Below are 17,855 nucleotides of genomic sequence, written 5' to 3' on the forward strand. Positions count from 1 at the left end.
CCGTGAGCCATGGCCGCTGAGCCTGCGCGTCCGGAGCCTGTGCTCCGCAACGGGAGAGGCCACAACAGTAAGAGGCCTGCATACCACAAAAAAAAAAAAAAAAAAAAAAAAAAAATTACATAATAAATACATGAATATATTCTCCTTGTATAAAATAAAATCTTACAGGGAAGGCTTAATTTCCTTTGACTATAATTCTTAACCCTAATCTCTTTTCTTGCCACCTCTTTCCCCTAAGGATTAACTTCAATGATCAGATTGGTATGATCCTTGCAGCCTTTTTTTCTGTGTATTTACATAATATATATGTATCCATATAATACTGTTTTATAAATTTTTTAGACACAAATGGTATTATGCTGTACATATTACTCTATTTGCTTTCAATTTAAGAATGTCTTAGAATTCTTCCCATGTACGTACAGATAAACCTCTCTTAACTGCTGCCTAATAGTCCATAGAAGAGATATAATTTACTTAGCCATTCCCCCAATGGATAGACACTAGGTTGTTTTCAATTATCTTGCTATTATAGTCTTTTAGTGAACATCCTGCAGCATGTCTCTGTATGTATTTTTTTAATCAGGGTCCAGTCAGGAAAACAGAAACTTCACTACTTATTTAAAGAGAAAAAAATTTAACATGGGAGATTGGTTAAAAACGAGTATAAAAGCAAAAAGAGAATCCTGAGGTAACAGAGGTGATTACTGCACAGCAGCTACTATCACTAGGGCTAGTAAAGGAAAGAAGGAAAGAAGAGGTTGGGGTAATTCGAATTTAGAAGTTTGGAGGAGGGCCTGGAAAAGCTGGGGCTCAGTTCAAGCCTATGAAGAGAGGGTGGTGCCTGGCTGTAGCTGCTCTCCGGAGCTCAAAGAAGGTACTCCGTGATGCTGGGGCTCTGACTTCTGAGAAGGGGGCCGTCTTAAGAGTTCAAAGGAGGGGGCCCATGGAACTAGGACTCATACTTCGGAGGGGAAAGGTCCTGCCTGGCTGCTGCTGGTACCCCTGAGGTGTGCAATGAGGTTGACTCTGAGGGTCGAAAAAAAAGATGGAGACGGAAAACAACTGCTGCCTATACCAATTGCTGCTACCAGGGCAAAGAGCTGCTGCTGAGATGATGCTAGCAGTATGGAGCAAGTCGCTTCTTCCTCTTCTCTTTCCGTCTCCTTCTAGTCCATTGTCCCCCGCCCCCCCCCCCAACACGTTGAAGGAACCTAACAGGAAGACAGCTGACTAAAGGAGAAATAGTCTGCAGAGCCTCCGTGTCATGGAGTCGATTATAATAGGGTGAGTGTGTGGGCATGAGATAATAACCAGCAACATGTGCTTATGTTTCTGTGCTGTGATTCTGAGGAGCAAAATCACTAACTACAAAACCTGTAAATTTCAAATTTTAAGAGAAGCTACCACACTACCCTCTTTTCGAAAAGCTGCACATAACACTTTTGATATGGGGGGAAAAAACGCGGGGGGGGGCGGATTTAGAGAATATTGCCTAGAGCACTACTTTGCAAATTTTAACAAAACCTGGGAACATTGTTAAAAATGCAAAATCTGATTTAATAGTCCCAAAGTGGGCCTGACAGTCTGCATTTCTAAGAAACACCCAGGTGATACCGATAATTGCTTTTTGGGGGGGCGGGGGCTGCGTTAGGTTTTAGTTGTGGCACGCGGGATCTTCCTTGAGACGTGCGGGATCTTTTCGTTGCGGCACGCGGGGTCATCGCCAGTTGTGGCCTGCGGGTTTTCTCTCTAGTTGTGGCTCGCCAGCTCCAGGGCGCGTGGGCTCTGTGCTTTGTGGCACGCTGGCTCTCTCGTTGAGCTCAGCGAGCTCAGTAGTGTGGCACGAGGGCTTGGCTGCCCCTCTGGCATGTGGGAATCTTAGTTCCCCGATCACGGATGGAACCCTCGCCCTGTGCACTGGAAGGCGGATTCTTTACCACTGGACCACCAGAGAAGTCCCGATAATTGCATTTTAAAAAGTCTAACATTGTCCCATCTTCCTTCAGCCACTACTGTGTCATTCTATTGCTACCCTTGTATGAAAACACCTCCCTTATGGCCCATGCCGATCTCCTACCCGCTAAGCAAGGAACAAATCTTTGCTGCAGGAAAGGGAAGAAGCAGGATTTAGCGCTATGCTTGGCTTCCTATTGGGCAGGGGTCACGTCAACTCAGATGGGCGCGGCTCCAAGTGGGACATATCCCGCCACGGATGGCCAGGGACGCGGCAGGAGGCGGGAGCGGAAGTGGGGCGGCATGTGGGCGGGGTGGGTGACGGAAGGGGTGGGACAGGGGAAGGCGTTCCTATGGGCCCTTTTCCGGTCCAAGGGGCCGGAAGTTGTGGCCCGGCCGTGTCAACTGGGGGGCTGAGGTTTGAGAGTGCCGCTGAGACCGCGACCATGGGCGGGAAGAACAAGCAGAGGACCAAGGGGAACCTGAGGGTGAGTGCGGGGTGGCCCAGCCAACCTAGGAGTCCTTGCCTCGCAGTGGCTGGCTCCGCCCGGCGCGGGGCCGGAGGATGTGTGCAGCGCGGCTGTGGGGAGGCGTGTGTTTGCGTGTCGAGTGTGACCTCTCTGTTGTGTGTGCGTCCCCGCGGGCGGGGTGGATTATCTCTGAGCAGATTGGAGTCGTAAGAGAAAAGATGTTCCGTGCCAGAGCTGTCCCCACCCGAGCACATCCCCCTCACCCAACATTTTCATTAAGAATTGGTTCCGTGTCGGCTTCAAGAGGAAGGTTATCTGGCCAGGGTGGCAGGGGTGAACAAGGGAATTGGGTGGGAAGCAGTTAAGGTGAGCCTGGTGTGCAGGGTATCTCGGATCATGTCGCTCCTTCGCTCATAAACCTGCTGTGGCTGCCCACATCCCTCGGGGTAAAGGCTAAAGCCGTTACGACGATACATACACGGTGCATGGTCTGCTGCGGCCCCTTTCCACTTCCGACCCCATCTTGAACTCCCTCCGCCTCGCTCACTCCATCTGGCCACGCTTATCTCTTCACCGAAACTTGACCTTGCCTGGCAGGCTCCCCGACGCTCTTTTCTTAGGTGCCTCCAAATTTTGCCCGAGATATCTCAGTGAGGTCTCCGGTGATCACCCTATTTTAGGTTGTAGCCCTCCACCCCGCTCCCTTTTCTCCTTTCCTGCTTTATTTTATTCCGTTGCATTTATGACTTCTAACATATTAGTTGACTGTCCCGCTTCATTTACTGTCTTGCTTCACTAGGATATTAGTATAGGATATAAGTATCGTGAAGGCAGGCGTTTTTATCTGCTGCTGTTATCCTCGGAGCCTGGAACAAGGATTAGCATATGGTAGAAGTTCACTAAATACTTGTTTAAACCCCAGAGTGGACTAAACCTACAAGATTGGGGATGCCATAATGATATTTTCTATAGTACTAGGTTTATTATGGCACAGTCTAATTTTATGAGGATGCTTTTTTCCTGTTTGTGAAACAATTCTTGTGATTCCAGTACCACATTTTCTTAGATCTGTCGCTTAATCTGTTTTGGAGGTTAATAATAGTAACAGTGATAATAGTAACTTACCTTGTGTTAGTACTCTCCTAAATGCTTTACTTGCATCCTCATTTAACTTTAAAAAATTTTCTCAATGTTTACTTTTGAAATATTCCACATATTAGCAACAACTCATAATTCTTTACCTAGAATTACCAATTGTAAATCTTTGGTCACTTTTGCTTTCTCTTTCTAAATATATGTATTTTGCTGAACCGTATGAGAAGTAGTTGCAGAAATCATGACCCTTAACTTCTAAATACTTCAGCATGTATATTCTAAAAACAGTGCCATTCTTCTACATAACCGTGAGCAATTATAACATGCAGAAAATTCAACTTCAGTATAATACTATTATCTAATAATATACATTATTGTATTCAGATTTCTGTAGTCATCTCAATATTGTTCTCTATAAGTTTTATTTAGATATAGCATTTAAAAATTTTTTAAAATTTATTTTTGGCTCTTGGTACGCGTGGGCTTTCTCTAGTTGCAGTGAGCAGGGGCTGCACTTCGTTGTGGTGCACGGGCTTCTCATTGCAGTGGCTTCTGTTGCAGAGCACGGGCTCTAGGCACGCGGGCTTCAGGAGTTGAGGCATGTGGGCTCAGTAGTTGTGGCTTGTGGGTTCTAGAGCACGGGCTCAGTAGTTGTGGTGCACGGGCTTAGTTGCTCTGCGGTATGTGGGATCTTCCCGGACCAGGGACCGAACCCATGTGCCCTGCATTGGCAGGTGGATTCTTAACCTCTGAACCACCAGGGAAGTCCCTAGATATAGCATTTTAAAAAACATCGAAGATCCATGAAAGGATCACTCATTCCATTTAGCTATCATTTAGATCTAGGCAGTTTTCCTAGTGCCTTTTTTTGGAGGAAGATTCTTTTATGACATGGACAATTTGGAAGAGTCTAGGCAATTGATTTGCTTAACTTAGATTTGTCTAATTGTTCCTTATAATTACATTCAGGTTAAACAGTTTTTGACAGAAATGCTTCATAGATGATGTGTAATTTCTCAGTGCCTCTCACACCACGGGGACACATAATGTCTGTTTATTAATGAGACACATAATCCCATTATTGGTGGTATATGTGTAATCACTTGATTAAGGTGATGTCCATTGTATAAGTGTCTCTTTTTATTGGCTATTAACAAGTAATATGTGGAGTAGTAATTTCAGAATAACCTGTTCTCTCATAAACTTTCACTTGATGGTTTTTAGCATCCTTTGATAATTCTTGCTGGAATCAATTATTATTATGGTGGTTTGAAAACTTATGTTTAATCTTGACTACACCTAAGTAATGATTTAGTGACTGTTGTCTCATTTTAAAGATGATGATTCTGAGGCTTTGAGAATTAACTTGCCTAAATTCATGTAGTCAGGAAGTTGTGGAGTTGGGATTTGAACTTCAGAGTGGCAGTCATTCATTCAACAGAAGAGCTTGAATACTGAATGCCGTGTATTCAAAGATGACAGAGAAATTTTCTGTTCTTGAACTATTAGTTTGATGATAGACAGATAAGTAAGCAAATAATTGTAATATATTAAAGAATTATGATACAGGTATCAGAAGCAAAGTGGGAGAACAGAAAAGAACGGTGATTGACCGGAGAGGCAAACGTTGAAAACATGAATGTGTTTTCAGGGATAACTGGGAGTTTGTCAGGGAGAGAAAAGATTACACAAAGACCAAATTGTGGATAACTAATAAGAACGTGCTGTGTAGCACAAGGAACTCTACTCACATACTCTGTAATGGCCTGTATGGGAAAAGAATCTTAAAAAAAAAAAAAAAGTGGATATATGTATATGTATAATTGATTCACTTCGCTGTACACCTGAAACTAACACAACATTGTAAATCAACTATACTCCAATAAAAATTTTTTTTAAAAAATGTGTTTGCTGTTTGAAAAAAATGAATAAAAAGACCAGATTGTGAAAAGGCATGACATATTTGGGGAACTTTGTATTGAGTTTGGAACTAGAACATAAATGGTGGGAACAAAAGGGAGCAGGGAGGAGGAAGTGGGACAAGGGAAGAAAAAAGTGTTAGAAAGATGACTGGAGAGGTCGAGGCCAGATGGTGAAAGATCCCGAAAGCTTCCTGAATTTGGTCTTTAAACTGTAGACTCAGGATTGCCACCTCAAATATTATACCTCTAGAAGCCAGGCACGAAAGAATGAAGTAGGTGTAGTATAAGAAAATTAACTGCGGGCTTCCCTCGTGGCGCAGTGGTTGAGAGTCCGCCTGCCGATGCAGGGGACGCGGGTTCGTGCCCGGTCCGGGAAGATCCCACATGCCGCGGAGCGGCTGGGCTCGTGAGCCATGGCCGCTGAGCCTGCGCGCCCGGAGCCTGCACGTCCGGAGCCTGTGCTCCCGCAGCGGGAGAGGCCACAACAGTGAGAGGCCCGCGTACCGCAAAAAAAAAAAAAAAAAAAAAAAGAGACAATTAACTGCCAGAAATAGCATCGAGGTTCTTAATTTTTGAACTGTGGGTATGAGCATCTAACGTACAGTGGAGAAGGTAACAAGAAACAGTAACTACATTTTAAGTTCAAAGTAGACATTGAGAAAAAGATACAATTAGTTGAAAATAATTTGTTTCTGTGAAACTGGACATCTGATATCTTTTCTGTACTTAGTTATCACTGTCAGCTCTGGTCTTCAGGTCAGTTCAGAATTCAGCCTTGACTCCTTTAGCTTTTAGCTTTTTATACTATTTCATTATTCCGTTTCATAATAAAACTGTTTACACATGAGATTATAGGTAAAACTCCAATGTCTTAATGTCATCATAGTTTTCAGAATTATAATTCACTAACTTCCTTTGTAGCTCTTTATTCATGTATCAATATTGAGAAAGGTAAACTGAATAATGTTAGTTCATTTTAATAAAGTTTTAAAATAGAGAACCTTTTTTGAAATTAGGCCAAGTGCCACTGTTTTGAAAAAATATCTAGTCCATCATTTTCATTTCTGGTCACTCATTTCAGTTTAGAAAGTAGTACAGATTATTATTCCTTGATAAATGATTTTCCCAAACACAGTTTTGCTAGGTATGAACAAACTGAATCATACATTTGGATTTTCAGACATTCTTACGGAGGAATAAGAAATAGATGAGTTTAGATGGGTTGTGATGTCATCCTGGACATTGAACTGAGACATTTTCCTATTAGATGACAATGAATACATTAATTTCTTTCAACAGTTCAAGTATTTTCTTTCTTTGTCACAAAGAATCCTTTAATGTTTAGTACTGGAAGCTACTATATTGTGTATCAATCAAACAAGCCACTGACTGTGTTTCAAAACAAAGGAGTGTATCTTATATCCTGATCATTGTATTGATTTTTATGTACATACTAATGTAATTTGTAACCATTTTAGCCCAAAGAGATTTGGTTAGGCTTTGGGTATGTGGAAATGAGTGTGTCTGCCCACAAGGAACTCCTGGTCTAGAAGTTGCTATCATTAGACTTGTCCTAGGGTAGTTGCTTAATAAATATTTGTCGAATGAGTGGATGAATGAAGAGATATCCATTTATGAGTTAATTTTGCATCACTACACAGTATACATATATGTGTATACATACTATTTATACAAAAGTTGGAAATAAAAAATTTCATAAAACAGTACTTATTCTTACCATATGTGATGCATTCTGATTTTTAAAATTTTGTTCTATTTCTTTAAAATGTTGTCATGGCCCATGAGCCTCTAATGGCTTGTAATCACAACTTTAAAAACATGGTTCTGATGTTTAGGAAACTAGGAAATAGCTCCTAGGATCATTATTGTTAAATTCTTGGTGACAAAAATATTTTTCTTTGGCAAACATTGCAATAGATGCATAGGCTAGGGGGAAAAAGTCCTCAAATAGAAATTTGCTTCATTGTGGGAATTGTCAAGTAATTACTCCAAAGAACTCAAAGTTAAAATTTGAACTCTTCCTTGACTCTGACTTTTTTTCTCCCTACTTTCTTACCAGCCTTCAAACAGTGGCCGAGCTGCAGAACTCCTTGCCAAGGAACAGGGAACAGTGCCTGGATTTATTGGTTTTGGAACATTTCACAGTGACCTAGGCTATGTTCCTGCTATTCAAGGAGCTGAAGAAATAGACAGTCTTGTGGATTCTGATTTCCGAATGGTGCTGCGAAAACTTTCAAAGAAAGATGTCACGACAAAACTAAAAGCAAGTTTTATTGTTTTCATTAAAATGATCAAGAAAATCTTTTTGTTAAAATGTCATTGGCATATTTTATGTAAAGAAGAATGAAGAATCATCACTAATAAGTACTTTTAAATGAAGAATCATCACTAATAAGTACTTTTACAATTGTACTTTTTGCTGATACAGACTTTAGGTTATACTTATCTTCTGGGTTATAAGTTAGTTTGTTGTTCTGCACTTTTTAGAATCACTTTGGAATTCTGGCTTTACATTTTTTCCTATTAAGTAATGTAATTTTGACTCTATAATTTTAAATGGGTTTTTTTTGTTTGTGTATGTTTTATATATTTTTTAAAACAACTGAAAAGTTTCTACCATAGTAACCTATAAAGAACTCTTCAGATTAGTCCCATGTGACACAAACAGGGATGGTGTATTCTCACGTTACATAAAATAGACTAAGTTTCTAGAACAGCATAAATATAATCAACAGCCAATATTATGGCTGTTGATCCTTAACGATTTTAATAATTTATTTTAGGCTATGCAGGAATTTGGAACCATGTGTACAGAGAGAGATACGGAAATTGTAAAAGGAGTTCTTCCATATTGGCCAAGAATTTTCTGCAAAATTTCACTAGTAAGTATTAAGACTTGACTAGTTTATTTCTGTTGTGGTTTTTTGTTTTGTTTTTTGTGTTTTTTGTTTTTGTTTTTGGTTGAAGTTGTGGGGACTGTCAAATTTACATGATTCATTTTTGATGAGGGTTATGGAATGTTATGTCAATATTATTATGCAGATTGGATCATGTTGGGTTGTAAAAAGGAGTCTGTTAGGTCCTTACTATAGAATTACCTAGATACTTTTAAGTCATAGTAAATTTTGACAATGTAATTTCTTTGTATACTTGCTGCAGAAGAATGAGAACGAATTGCTTATTTATTCCAGGTTTAGCCCTGACTCTATCTTGAATACAGTCATTTTTATCTCATTGGGAAAAGGAAAAATTAATCAGTTTTTTAATATAATTATTGATTTTAGTTTAGCTTTGTGCATAGGTGAATTCTTATTAATGGGTCTTCATCGCATACCCAGAAATGTCAGTATTTATTTTTATGGGTTAGAGCTGTTTTAAACCATATTATATTTTCAATAGGATCATGACCGCCGGGTTCGAGAAGCCACACAGCAAGCTTTTGAAAAACTTATCCTTAAAGTTAAGAAACACTTGGCTCCTTACTTAAAAAGTTTAATGGGCTATTGGCTAATGGCTCAGTGTGATACTTACACACCAGCTGCATCTGCAGCAAAAGATGCCTTTGAAGCAGCTTTCCCTCCAAGCAAGCAACCTGAAGCCATAGCATTTTGTAAGGATGAAATTACAAGTGTAAGTCCTTGGAACCTTTCTGTATCTATTTTTAAAGTATCTAAGGGATATAAAGCGTATTACAAAGGCAGCTCTTTTACCTAGCATTGTGAGGGTATGAGAAGTGAAATATTTTCAGTGGAAGATTGTGTTTTTTAAATGGTGTTTGTCAAAGTTGACCATTTTGGCTTTTTAAAACATAATTAACTTTTTGTATTGGATCTTTCTAAATGATTTAAGTTTTCCCTGTTTATTTTAATGTTTTAATTTACTGTATCTAAAAAAATTTAGGTAGGTGCTTTGTAATATATAATCTAAAAAAAGAATACATCTATAAATCAAATCTAAACTTTTTTTCCCCATATTTTCAAATCAATACATGTATACAGATCTGTTTCATCCTGGTATTCCTTTGTATATATAGATATACAACAGTTTATTTAACTTCTTTCATTTTAATACACATTTGGGATTTTTTCCCAGTTTTTTTTTAAGAATAGGTTTATTTATTTATTATTTTTTAAAATATTTATTTACCCGGTTTTTTATGATACTCCCATTAACAGATATATGTTTCTCCAACACTTGGCCAGCAGTTTTGCCAGACCGATATCAGCCATAACTTTTGTGGCTTTTAGTTTGTACACAATACTGTCCTTCCTCATTTTTTCTCTCCTTCTTTGCTATTCCTTATATATGGACTGGAAAAAACTAGACGCCAATTTGTTAGTATTATACCAAGGAATAAAAATAGATGGACTGTGAGTCCATTGAGGAGAAGTAAAAATTTTTTTAAAAAGATAATGCTTGCATTTATTTCTTTATTTAGTACTCTTATATTTCCATAGCACCCTATGTATAATCCTACTTAAACACCTTCCCTCCTCCTCCCTTGTTTTCTCCCTGCTTCCCTCCTTTCAGTTAGTCGACCTTTCTGTGGCTTCCCATTATACTTACAAGTCCAGATTTCTTATCTTGGCCTACAAGGCTCTGCATGATGTGGTCCCTTCTTACCTATCTGATCTCTTCACCCAACATCTCTCTACACACACATGCATTCTAGTTCCCCCTTTAAGTTCTTGGTTCTTACATTCTTTATTTTTCTGTTGTACCAGAGTTGTTTTTCTAGGGTGATGGTTTGTAGTTGTGTGGTTTTTTTTGGCCACCCCGCGCGGCTTGTAGGATCTTAGTTCCCGCACCAGGGATTGAAGCAGGGCCCCAGCCTTGAAAGCGCTGAGTCCGAGCCACTGGACTGCGAGGGAATTCCCTAGGGTTTGTAGGTTTAATCATACTCTCAAAGGGAGTTCTCTATCCCAACTATAAATTAAATATCATTGGTTTCTTTAAAATATCAAGTGATGAATGTTATGAGTGAAGTATCATGAGTCTGGACACTTAAGAGTTTTAGAAAATGGATTTTGAGATAATTAATTTGGCTATTCATAGTTTTGTTTATTTGTTTGTTTTTTTGTTCTTGGTTTTATTATGGATGGGTAACTGATCATTGGATATGTGGACTATTTCCTCCATTATTTTACCTTTAGTTGGCTGTGTCACAGATATACAGATACTGGCTTTGAACTTTCCTAAGTTCAAAACAAATTTATTAGAGAGGAGTTAGGCAAATGAGATCAAAATGTCATAGTATCTGTAAGAGAACATGGGCTCTGGGTCATACCACTGTGTTCTAGTCCACTCTGCCATTAGTTGGGGTGTTTGACCATGGGCAAGTTTCTGTGCTTCCATTTCCTCATCTGTTAAAGTAGGAATTAACTTGTACTTCATCGAGTTGTTTTGAGGATTTCATTAATGCATGGAATGTGCTCAAAGCAATACATGGTAAATGGAAAAACTCAGTAAATGTTGGTTATTATTATTGCTGATAAAATTGATACTGGAACAGTGGACTTGCTAGTACTGTACCCCAGAAGTAAGCAGACTTACTCAGCATTTCAAATGGAGCCTTAAACCTTCCTCCATGATGGAGTAGAGCACAATGTGTGTACTCTGTGAGCAGGGAGGTGCTCAAAAAAGAGGGGTGAGGAAAGCAGAGCCTAATTCACTCCCAGACTTACTAATCGGACATCCCATTCACTTCACTGCTGTGTGCAAGAGGAATGGAGAAGCAAGAGGCCAGGAGTATTTAAGGGAAAATTCCTCTCAGTGGAAACTGGAGATGTTTGGAAGAAGTACCTTATCCTTCTTTACCCCAGCAGGTGCCAACCTTGGGGATTGATAGGGGAAAAAAATGGTAAAATTCAAACCTTTTAGTTTTGCTACTTAATTTTACTACTTTTGTGAGAAAGGGGATGAAAACTTTTAGTTAAGATGAAGTTTATGTTCTGTCTCTTCACCACTGACAATTCAATAAAATCTCAAGTCTATGGCATTTTTCCCCCCATAGGTGCTGCAGGATCATCTTATAAAAGAAACACCTGATACACTCAGTGACCCACAGTAAGTTGTATTGTTTCTGTGTAACTCAGGTTAAGTGAAACTATGTTTCACTCATAGGTAATAAGATGATAATTTCAATGTGACATTTTTTAAAAAAGGGATGCTAAATGTAGAGGTGAAAATACTTAATATAGTGCTATTTTCCAGGTGCTGTTTTAAGTGCTTTTACCTGCAAGTTGTCCCGCTATTTAACTTGAATTATCTGGGCACGCATGTGTTTGGTTCTTTTACAAAGAGATGTTTTTAGGTTTTTTCCACATTTGCCTTTTGACAGTCATAGCAGGAACCATTTTAAGGTCTGGATGAAAATAGTTGAAGAACTATGAATAGTTCTATTGTAAGAATAGTAAGATGTTCCGTTTACTTTTTACTCTTGTGTTCTAATCAAACTATTAAGAATCTGTAAGGGAAAGTAATCTTAGGTGCAGTGTTATTTATTCTCTAATCATCCAGTTAACTGCTACTGAGAGCAGTGTACATGCACACTTATTTCAAGCCACAACTCTTGATTTACTTTCACCTTTTATTATTCGAATAATATGTGATTAAAATTCTATGTATTTTGCGGGGGTTTGGCACAGGGAGAATGAATATAGAGATAAAGCAACTTTGGTAGATATTCAATGATAAAACATTTAAAATAGAAGTGCTGAATATGTAGTTTGTCTTATTCTCAATCCTTATATGTATTTATTTTCTTTTTACATCAAGAACTATTCCAGAGGAAGAAAGAGAAGCTAAATTCTATCGGGTTGTAACTTGTTCCTTATTGGCATTGAAAAAATTGCTTTGCCTCCTACCCGATAATGAACTTGATTCTCTGGAGGAGAAATTTAAGTCTCTTTTATCACAGAATAAGTTTTGGAAGTATGGAAAACACAGTATACCTCAGGTATCTTAATCTTTTTTATTTTAAGACATTCCTCTGATTCCTTTTTCTCCCCTGATCTTGTTATTTTTTATTTAGGCTTTATGTTTATTGTTTATGTTTAAAATTCTGCAGACACATTTTTGTGGTGGGACTGAATTACCTCTCTTACTAGAATGTTCTTGTATTTTCATTTTTTTATTTAGTTGTTTGGACCTCAGATTCAGAGTTGAATCATCATCTTCCTGTGTTCATGGCACCTTAAAACTGCTGGGTGTGTGCAAGTCTCTTCCTTTTAATGTATTTATTTTTTCCCTTTTGTCTGTCTCCATTTTCCACCTCCACCAGCTGCCCGTTCTAAGTGTGATTAATGTATGTGCTTTCGTCTGTGCAGTCGATTCTCATTACTTACTGTGATTATATTCTGTGAAGTCCACGAACACTGAATTAGTGAACACCGAAGCATCACTCTTAGGGGAAATGCAGGCTTAGGCTCCTGTTAGTCTCTTGTCACGACATTTTTGACAGTTGGTTAGTACATAACCTTGTTTTATGTGTATCTGTTTAAAGACACCTTATTTAATGTATATTGTTGATTCACTAACTTTGAATTCCCACACAACAGCACTAGACATCATGCCTGAATGAAGTTTATCTAATTTTCTCTGTTAGGCATGTCACAGCCTTTTTGCATGTGTTTTTAATTCACATAAATGATACTAATGATACTGTGTTATATTTCATCCCATTTATTGCTTTTTACTTAGTAGTTTTTTTAATTTTTTTTTTTTTTTTTTGTGGTACGCGGGCCTCTCACTGTTGTGGCCTCTCCCGTTGCGGAGCACAGGCTCCGGATGCGCAGGCTCAGCGGCCATGGCTCACGGGCCCAGCCGCTCCGCGGCATGTGGGATCTTCCCGGACTGGGGCACGAACACGTGTCCCCTGCATCGGCAGGCGGACTCTCAACCACTGTGCCACCAGGGAAGCCCTTTAATTTTTATACATGTACTTTTTGTTTGTTTGTTTAAAGAAATATTTATTTATTTAGGCTGCGCCGGGTCTTAGTTGCGGCATGCGGGATCTTTTTTAAAATTAATTAATTAATTAATTATTTTTTTGGCCGTGTTGGGTTTTCTTTGCTGCGCGTGGGCTTTCTCCAGTTGCGGCGAGTGGGGGCTACTCTTCCTTGCACTGTAGGTGTGAGGGCTTCAGTAGTTGCGGCACGCGGGCTCTAGAGCGCAGGCTCAGTAGTTGTGGCGCACGGGCTTAGTTGCTCTGCAGCATGTGGGATCTTCCTGGGCGAGGGCTCGAACCTGTGTCGCCTGCATTGGGAGGCAGATTCTTAACCACTGCGCCACCAGGGAAGTCCCAAGCTCTCAGGGTCTTTTAGTTGCAGCATGTGAGCTCTTAGTTGTGACATGCATGCAGGATCTAGTTCCCCGACCAGGGATCAAACCCAGGCCCCCTGCATTGGGAGCACGGGGTCTTACCCACTGGACCACCAGGGAAGTCCCAGTAGTTTTTTAAAAAGTACTAAGATATTTAAATCCATTACATTCCTGTATGTATATCTGGCCCATGGCTTCTAACTGATGTGTAGTACTCAGAAGTTTGCATACATTCCATTTTACCTGTTCATTCCCCCAGTGATAGACACCCTGATTGCCTTCGACTCCCTGCTCTCACAAATAAGGCAGCAGTGAGCATCTTCATTCATGTATCCCCAGATCTGTGAGAATTCTTTTTCTGAAATTCTCTTAATTTCTGAATTGCTGAGTCAAAGAGTATAGGCGTACTTAATTTTCTGAAGTAGTGCCAGATTGCTTACCTGATTGGCTGCATTAGTCTAGGCCCAACTATCAATACATGATGACTACTATATATCCTTATAGTGTAGCCAGGGCTGGGCATCATTCAACTTCCTATTTTTCAGTAGTCTAATTAGGAGTTCAAATGATACCTTTCTTTAATTTTAATTACTCTGCTAACTAGTGACTTTTAACATCTCTTCATAAGCTTTTTAGATTTTTATGTTTCCTCTGTAAACTACTTATTCATATCTTCACCCCTTTTTTTCTGTTGGAGTTCTCTTTTTCTTATTTTACTGGAGTTCCTTGTATATTTTAAATATTAGTCCTTTTGTCATTTTTAGGCATTGTAAATAATCTCCCATTCTGTCACCTTTCATGTGTCCCCTTTTATAAAGAAATCTTAATTTTGATGTAATCAAAACCACTGATTTTGCCTTATGAAGGCCTTTCTCACTTTTAAACCATAAAAATATTGTTATATTTAATAGTTATATCTTTTTAAACAGCTATATCCTTTTTTAATAGTTATATCTTTCTTAACAGTTATATCTTTTAATCTCTTTAGTTTTATCTTTCATATGAAGTTTTTAATCCATCAGTAACCCACCTTTTTATGTGGTGTTAAGTGGAGATCTAGTTACATTTCTCTTCATGTACAGTGAGCCACTTTTCCTAACATCACCTAGTTAAACTGTTCATTCTCTCCCTGTTGATTTATGGTCCTGCCATTACGGTATATTAAGTTCCCATATGTTCATGAGTTTTTCTCAAAACTCTATCTTCTGATCTATTAGTCTTTGTTTCTTCTTACGCCAGTACCACTGTTAAAATGACATTATGATATGTCCTAATAATTGCTCAGGGGAGGCACTCTTTTCTTCATCTTCAAGACTAAGTTGTTTTAGAACTTTATTCTTCTGTATAAATTTAAGTAAATTTATTGAATTCCTCAAAAATAACATCTAACTGGAATTTTGATTGGGGTTCCACTGAATGATTTGGGGAGACTTGCTGTTTTTAGGTTATTGAACCTGATGTTAAAATTATCTCACAATTTATTCAGGTATTTAAAAAATATCCTAGAATATCTTTTTAAACAACTTTTATTAAGGTATGATTTACATACAATAAAATGCAGTCATTTTAAGCTTACAGTTTAAGATTTGACAGATGTATACACTCATCTTCATGTACATACCCACATAACCACTACAATCAAGAAGTAAAACATCTTTATCACTCAAAAATTGGTTCCTTGTGTCCCTGCAAGTCATCCTCTCCCTTAACCTAGGCAACTATTTATCTACTTTTCTGTCACTTACAGATTCGATTTGTCTTTTTTAGGTTTTCATATAAATGGAGCCATATATTACTCTGTATCTGGCTTCTTTTCTTTTCTTCTCTTTTCTTTTCTTTTCTTGCCGTGCTGCACAGCTTGTGGGATTTTAGTTTACCAACCAGGGATTGAACCTGGGCCCTCGCCAGTGAGAGTGCAGAGTCCTAACCACTGGACCACCAGGGAATTCCCTGTATCTGGCCTTCTTTTGCTCAGCGTAACGTTTTTAAGATTCTTTGTTGTTGCTTGTATCAGTATTTCAAAGTGGTTATACTATTATACACTCTTAATCAGCAGTGTATGAAATTTTTAGTTCCATATCTTTACTTCAATATTGTCCGTTGTTTTAAGTCATTCTCTTGGGTGTGGCATCGGGGATCGGCAAATTACAGCTCATGGGTCAAAATCTGGCACACCTGACCTGTTTTGTTTTTTTTGTTGTTGTTGTGTTTTTTTTGCGGTACACGGGCCTCTCACTGTTGTGGCCTCTCCCGTTGCGGAGCACAGGCTCCGGATGCACAGCCTCAGCGGCCATGGCTCACGGGTCCAGCCGCTCCGTGGCATGTGGGATCTTCCCAGACCGGGGCACGAACCCGTGTCCCCTGCATCGGCAGGCGGACTCTCAACCACTGCACCACCAGGGAAGCCCCGTGACCTGTTTTTGTAAATCGTTTTTGTGTTGTATGTGGCTGCTTTGTGCTAACATAGCAGAACAAAGTAGTTGCAACACAGTCTGTATGGCTTGCAAAGCTTAAAATATTTGTTTTCTGGCTCTTTAAAGAAAATGTTTGCTGACCTCTGGGGTAGAGACTTTACATTGTGGTTTTAATTTGCATTTCCCTGATGGCTAATGGTATTGAGCATCTTTTAATGTGTTTATTGGCCATTTGTAGTTCTTCTTCTTTTTTTTCTTTATTTTTATTTGGCCGCACCACTTGGCTTGTGGGACCATAGTTCCCCAACCAGGGATTGAACCAGGGTACCAGCAGTGAAAGTGCTGAGTCCTAATCTCTGGACTGTCAAGGAATTCCCTATCTTCTGTTTTTTTGAGGTGTCTGTTTAACCCTTTTGCTCACTTTTAATTTAATATGTTGTAGTTTTTATATCTAAAATTTCAACTTGGTTTTTGTATTTTCTATTTCTTTGATGAAATTTTCTACTTTTTTAAGACTTCTTTTAAGAGCAGTTTTAGGTTCACAGCAAAATTGAGGAAAAAGTACCAAGATTTCCCATATATCTCCTGCCCCTCACATACATAGCTTCCCCCATTATCAACATCCTCTCACCAGAGTGGTACCTGTTTTTTTTTTTTTAAACAATTGATGAACCTATGTTGATACATCATTATCGTCCAGAATCCATAATTTACATTAGGGTTCACTGTTGATGTTGTATATTCTGTAGGTTTGGACAGATGTATAATGACATGTATCTGTTTCCTGTTTTTTCATTCATTGTTAGCATATTTTTCTTTACCTCATTGAGTATAGTTATAATAGCTGCTGTAAAGTACGTGTTTGATAATAACATCTGAGATCACATTTTCTTGGCTTTCATATGTTGAGGGATTTTAGATTGTATCCTACACATAAATATTTAGATTGCATCCTAGATGTATATATTTAGATTGTATCCTGGAATGTTATGTTTTGGAGACAGGGTTATTTTATATTGCTCCAAAGGGCGTTGATGTCTTTGTGTTAGTGGGCAATCAACTTGGTTAGACTCAACAAACTCTCATGCCTGCAGCGGGCATGGTTCAAGTGTCAGCTGTAGATTTAGACTGTTTAAACACAGAACGTGGGGGTTCTCTTCTTTGGTTCTCTTCTTTCTGGAGTTCCCTACTACTCTCTTGCCATCTTGGTTACCCTGGGCTCCTTTTCCTGGTTCTTTCAGTTCCTCCAACCAGAGGGATGTCAGGCTTTCTGTTGCAGTTGTAGCTGCCCCAGTGCCTCTGTGGTGGTGACTGCATCCACCTTCAGGGCAAAACTGCACAAAATGGGAACTCAGTATGTGTGATTGCTTACTCCAAGTTATGATACCAGCTCCAAAATGTGTATTTCAGTCTTCAGAGCCCTTGGATAGTTTTTTTGTGTCGGGTTCATAGAGTCGATAGTTGTTCTTTGCAGGAAGATCAATGTATCAGTCTGTCACTACTTGATATTCTTTTGCCTATTTTTAAGTTGGGTTTTTGGTTTTTGTGAGTTACGAATATGCTTTAGTTATTCTGGTTACAAGTATTTTGTCAGGTAAAGTATCATGAATGTTTTATTATAGTTTGTGGCTTGCCTTTTCACTTTTTTTCCATGG

At 38.9% G+C, this 17,855-nt stretch overlaps 1 protein-coding gene across 3 annotated transcripts in view; it reads left to right on the top strand.

Annotated features, from left to right (window-relative positions):
- The first annotated feature begins 2,305 nt into the window (after window positions 1-2,305).
- Window positions 2,306-17,855, top strand: part of LTN1 (listerin E3 ubiquitin protein ligase 1) — a 70,713-nt gene continuing 55,163 nt past the window's right edge. For all 3 annotated transcript variants that reach the window (XR_002644287.2, XM_022571492.3, XM_089910358.1), the window contains exons 1-6: window positions 2,306-2,444; window positions 7,524-7,727; window positions 8,248-8,346; window positions 8,864-9,094; window positions 11,478-11,530; window positions 12,242-12,422. Coding sequence is in view for 2 of the 3 variants with exons in the window: in XM_022571492.3 (XP_022427200.3) it covers window positions 2,310-2,444; window positions 7,524-7,727; window positions 8,248-8,346; window positions 8,864-9,094; window positions 11,478-11,530; window positions 12,242-12,422 (903 nt within the window). In the remaining variant the exon portion in view is untranslated. The remainder of the gene's footprint in view (window positions 2,445-7,523; window positions 7,728-8,247; window positions 8,347-8,863; window positions 9,095-11,477; window positions 11,531-12,241; window positions 12,423-17,855) is intronic.

Source organism: Delphinapterus leucas, chromosome 4, assembly GCF_059928025.1.
Source record: "Delphinapterus leucas isolate spDelLeu-1000000601 "Yukka" chromosome 4, BTC_Dleu_Yukka2, whole genome shotgun sequence".
In the NCBI taxonomy this organism is placed as follows: domain Eukaryota; kingdom Metazoa; phylum Chordata; class Mammalia; order Artiodactyla; family Monodontidae; genus Delphinapterus; species Delphinapterus leucas.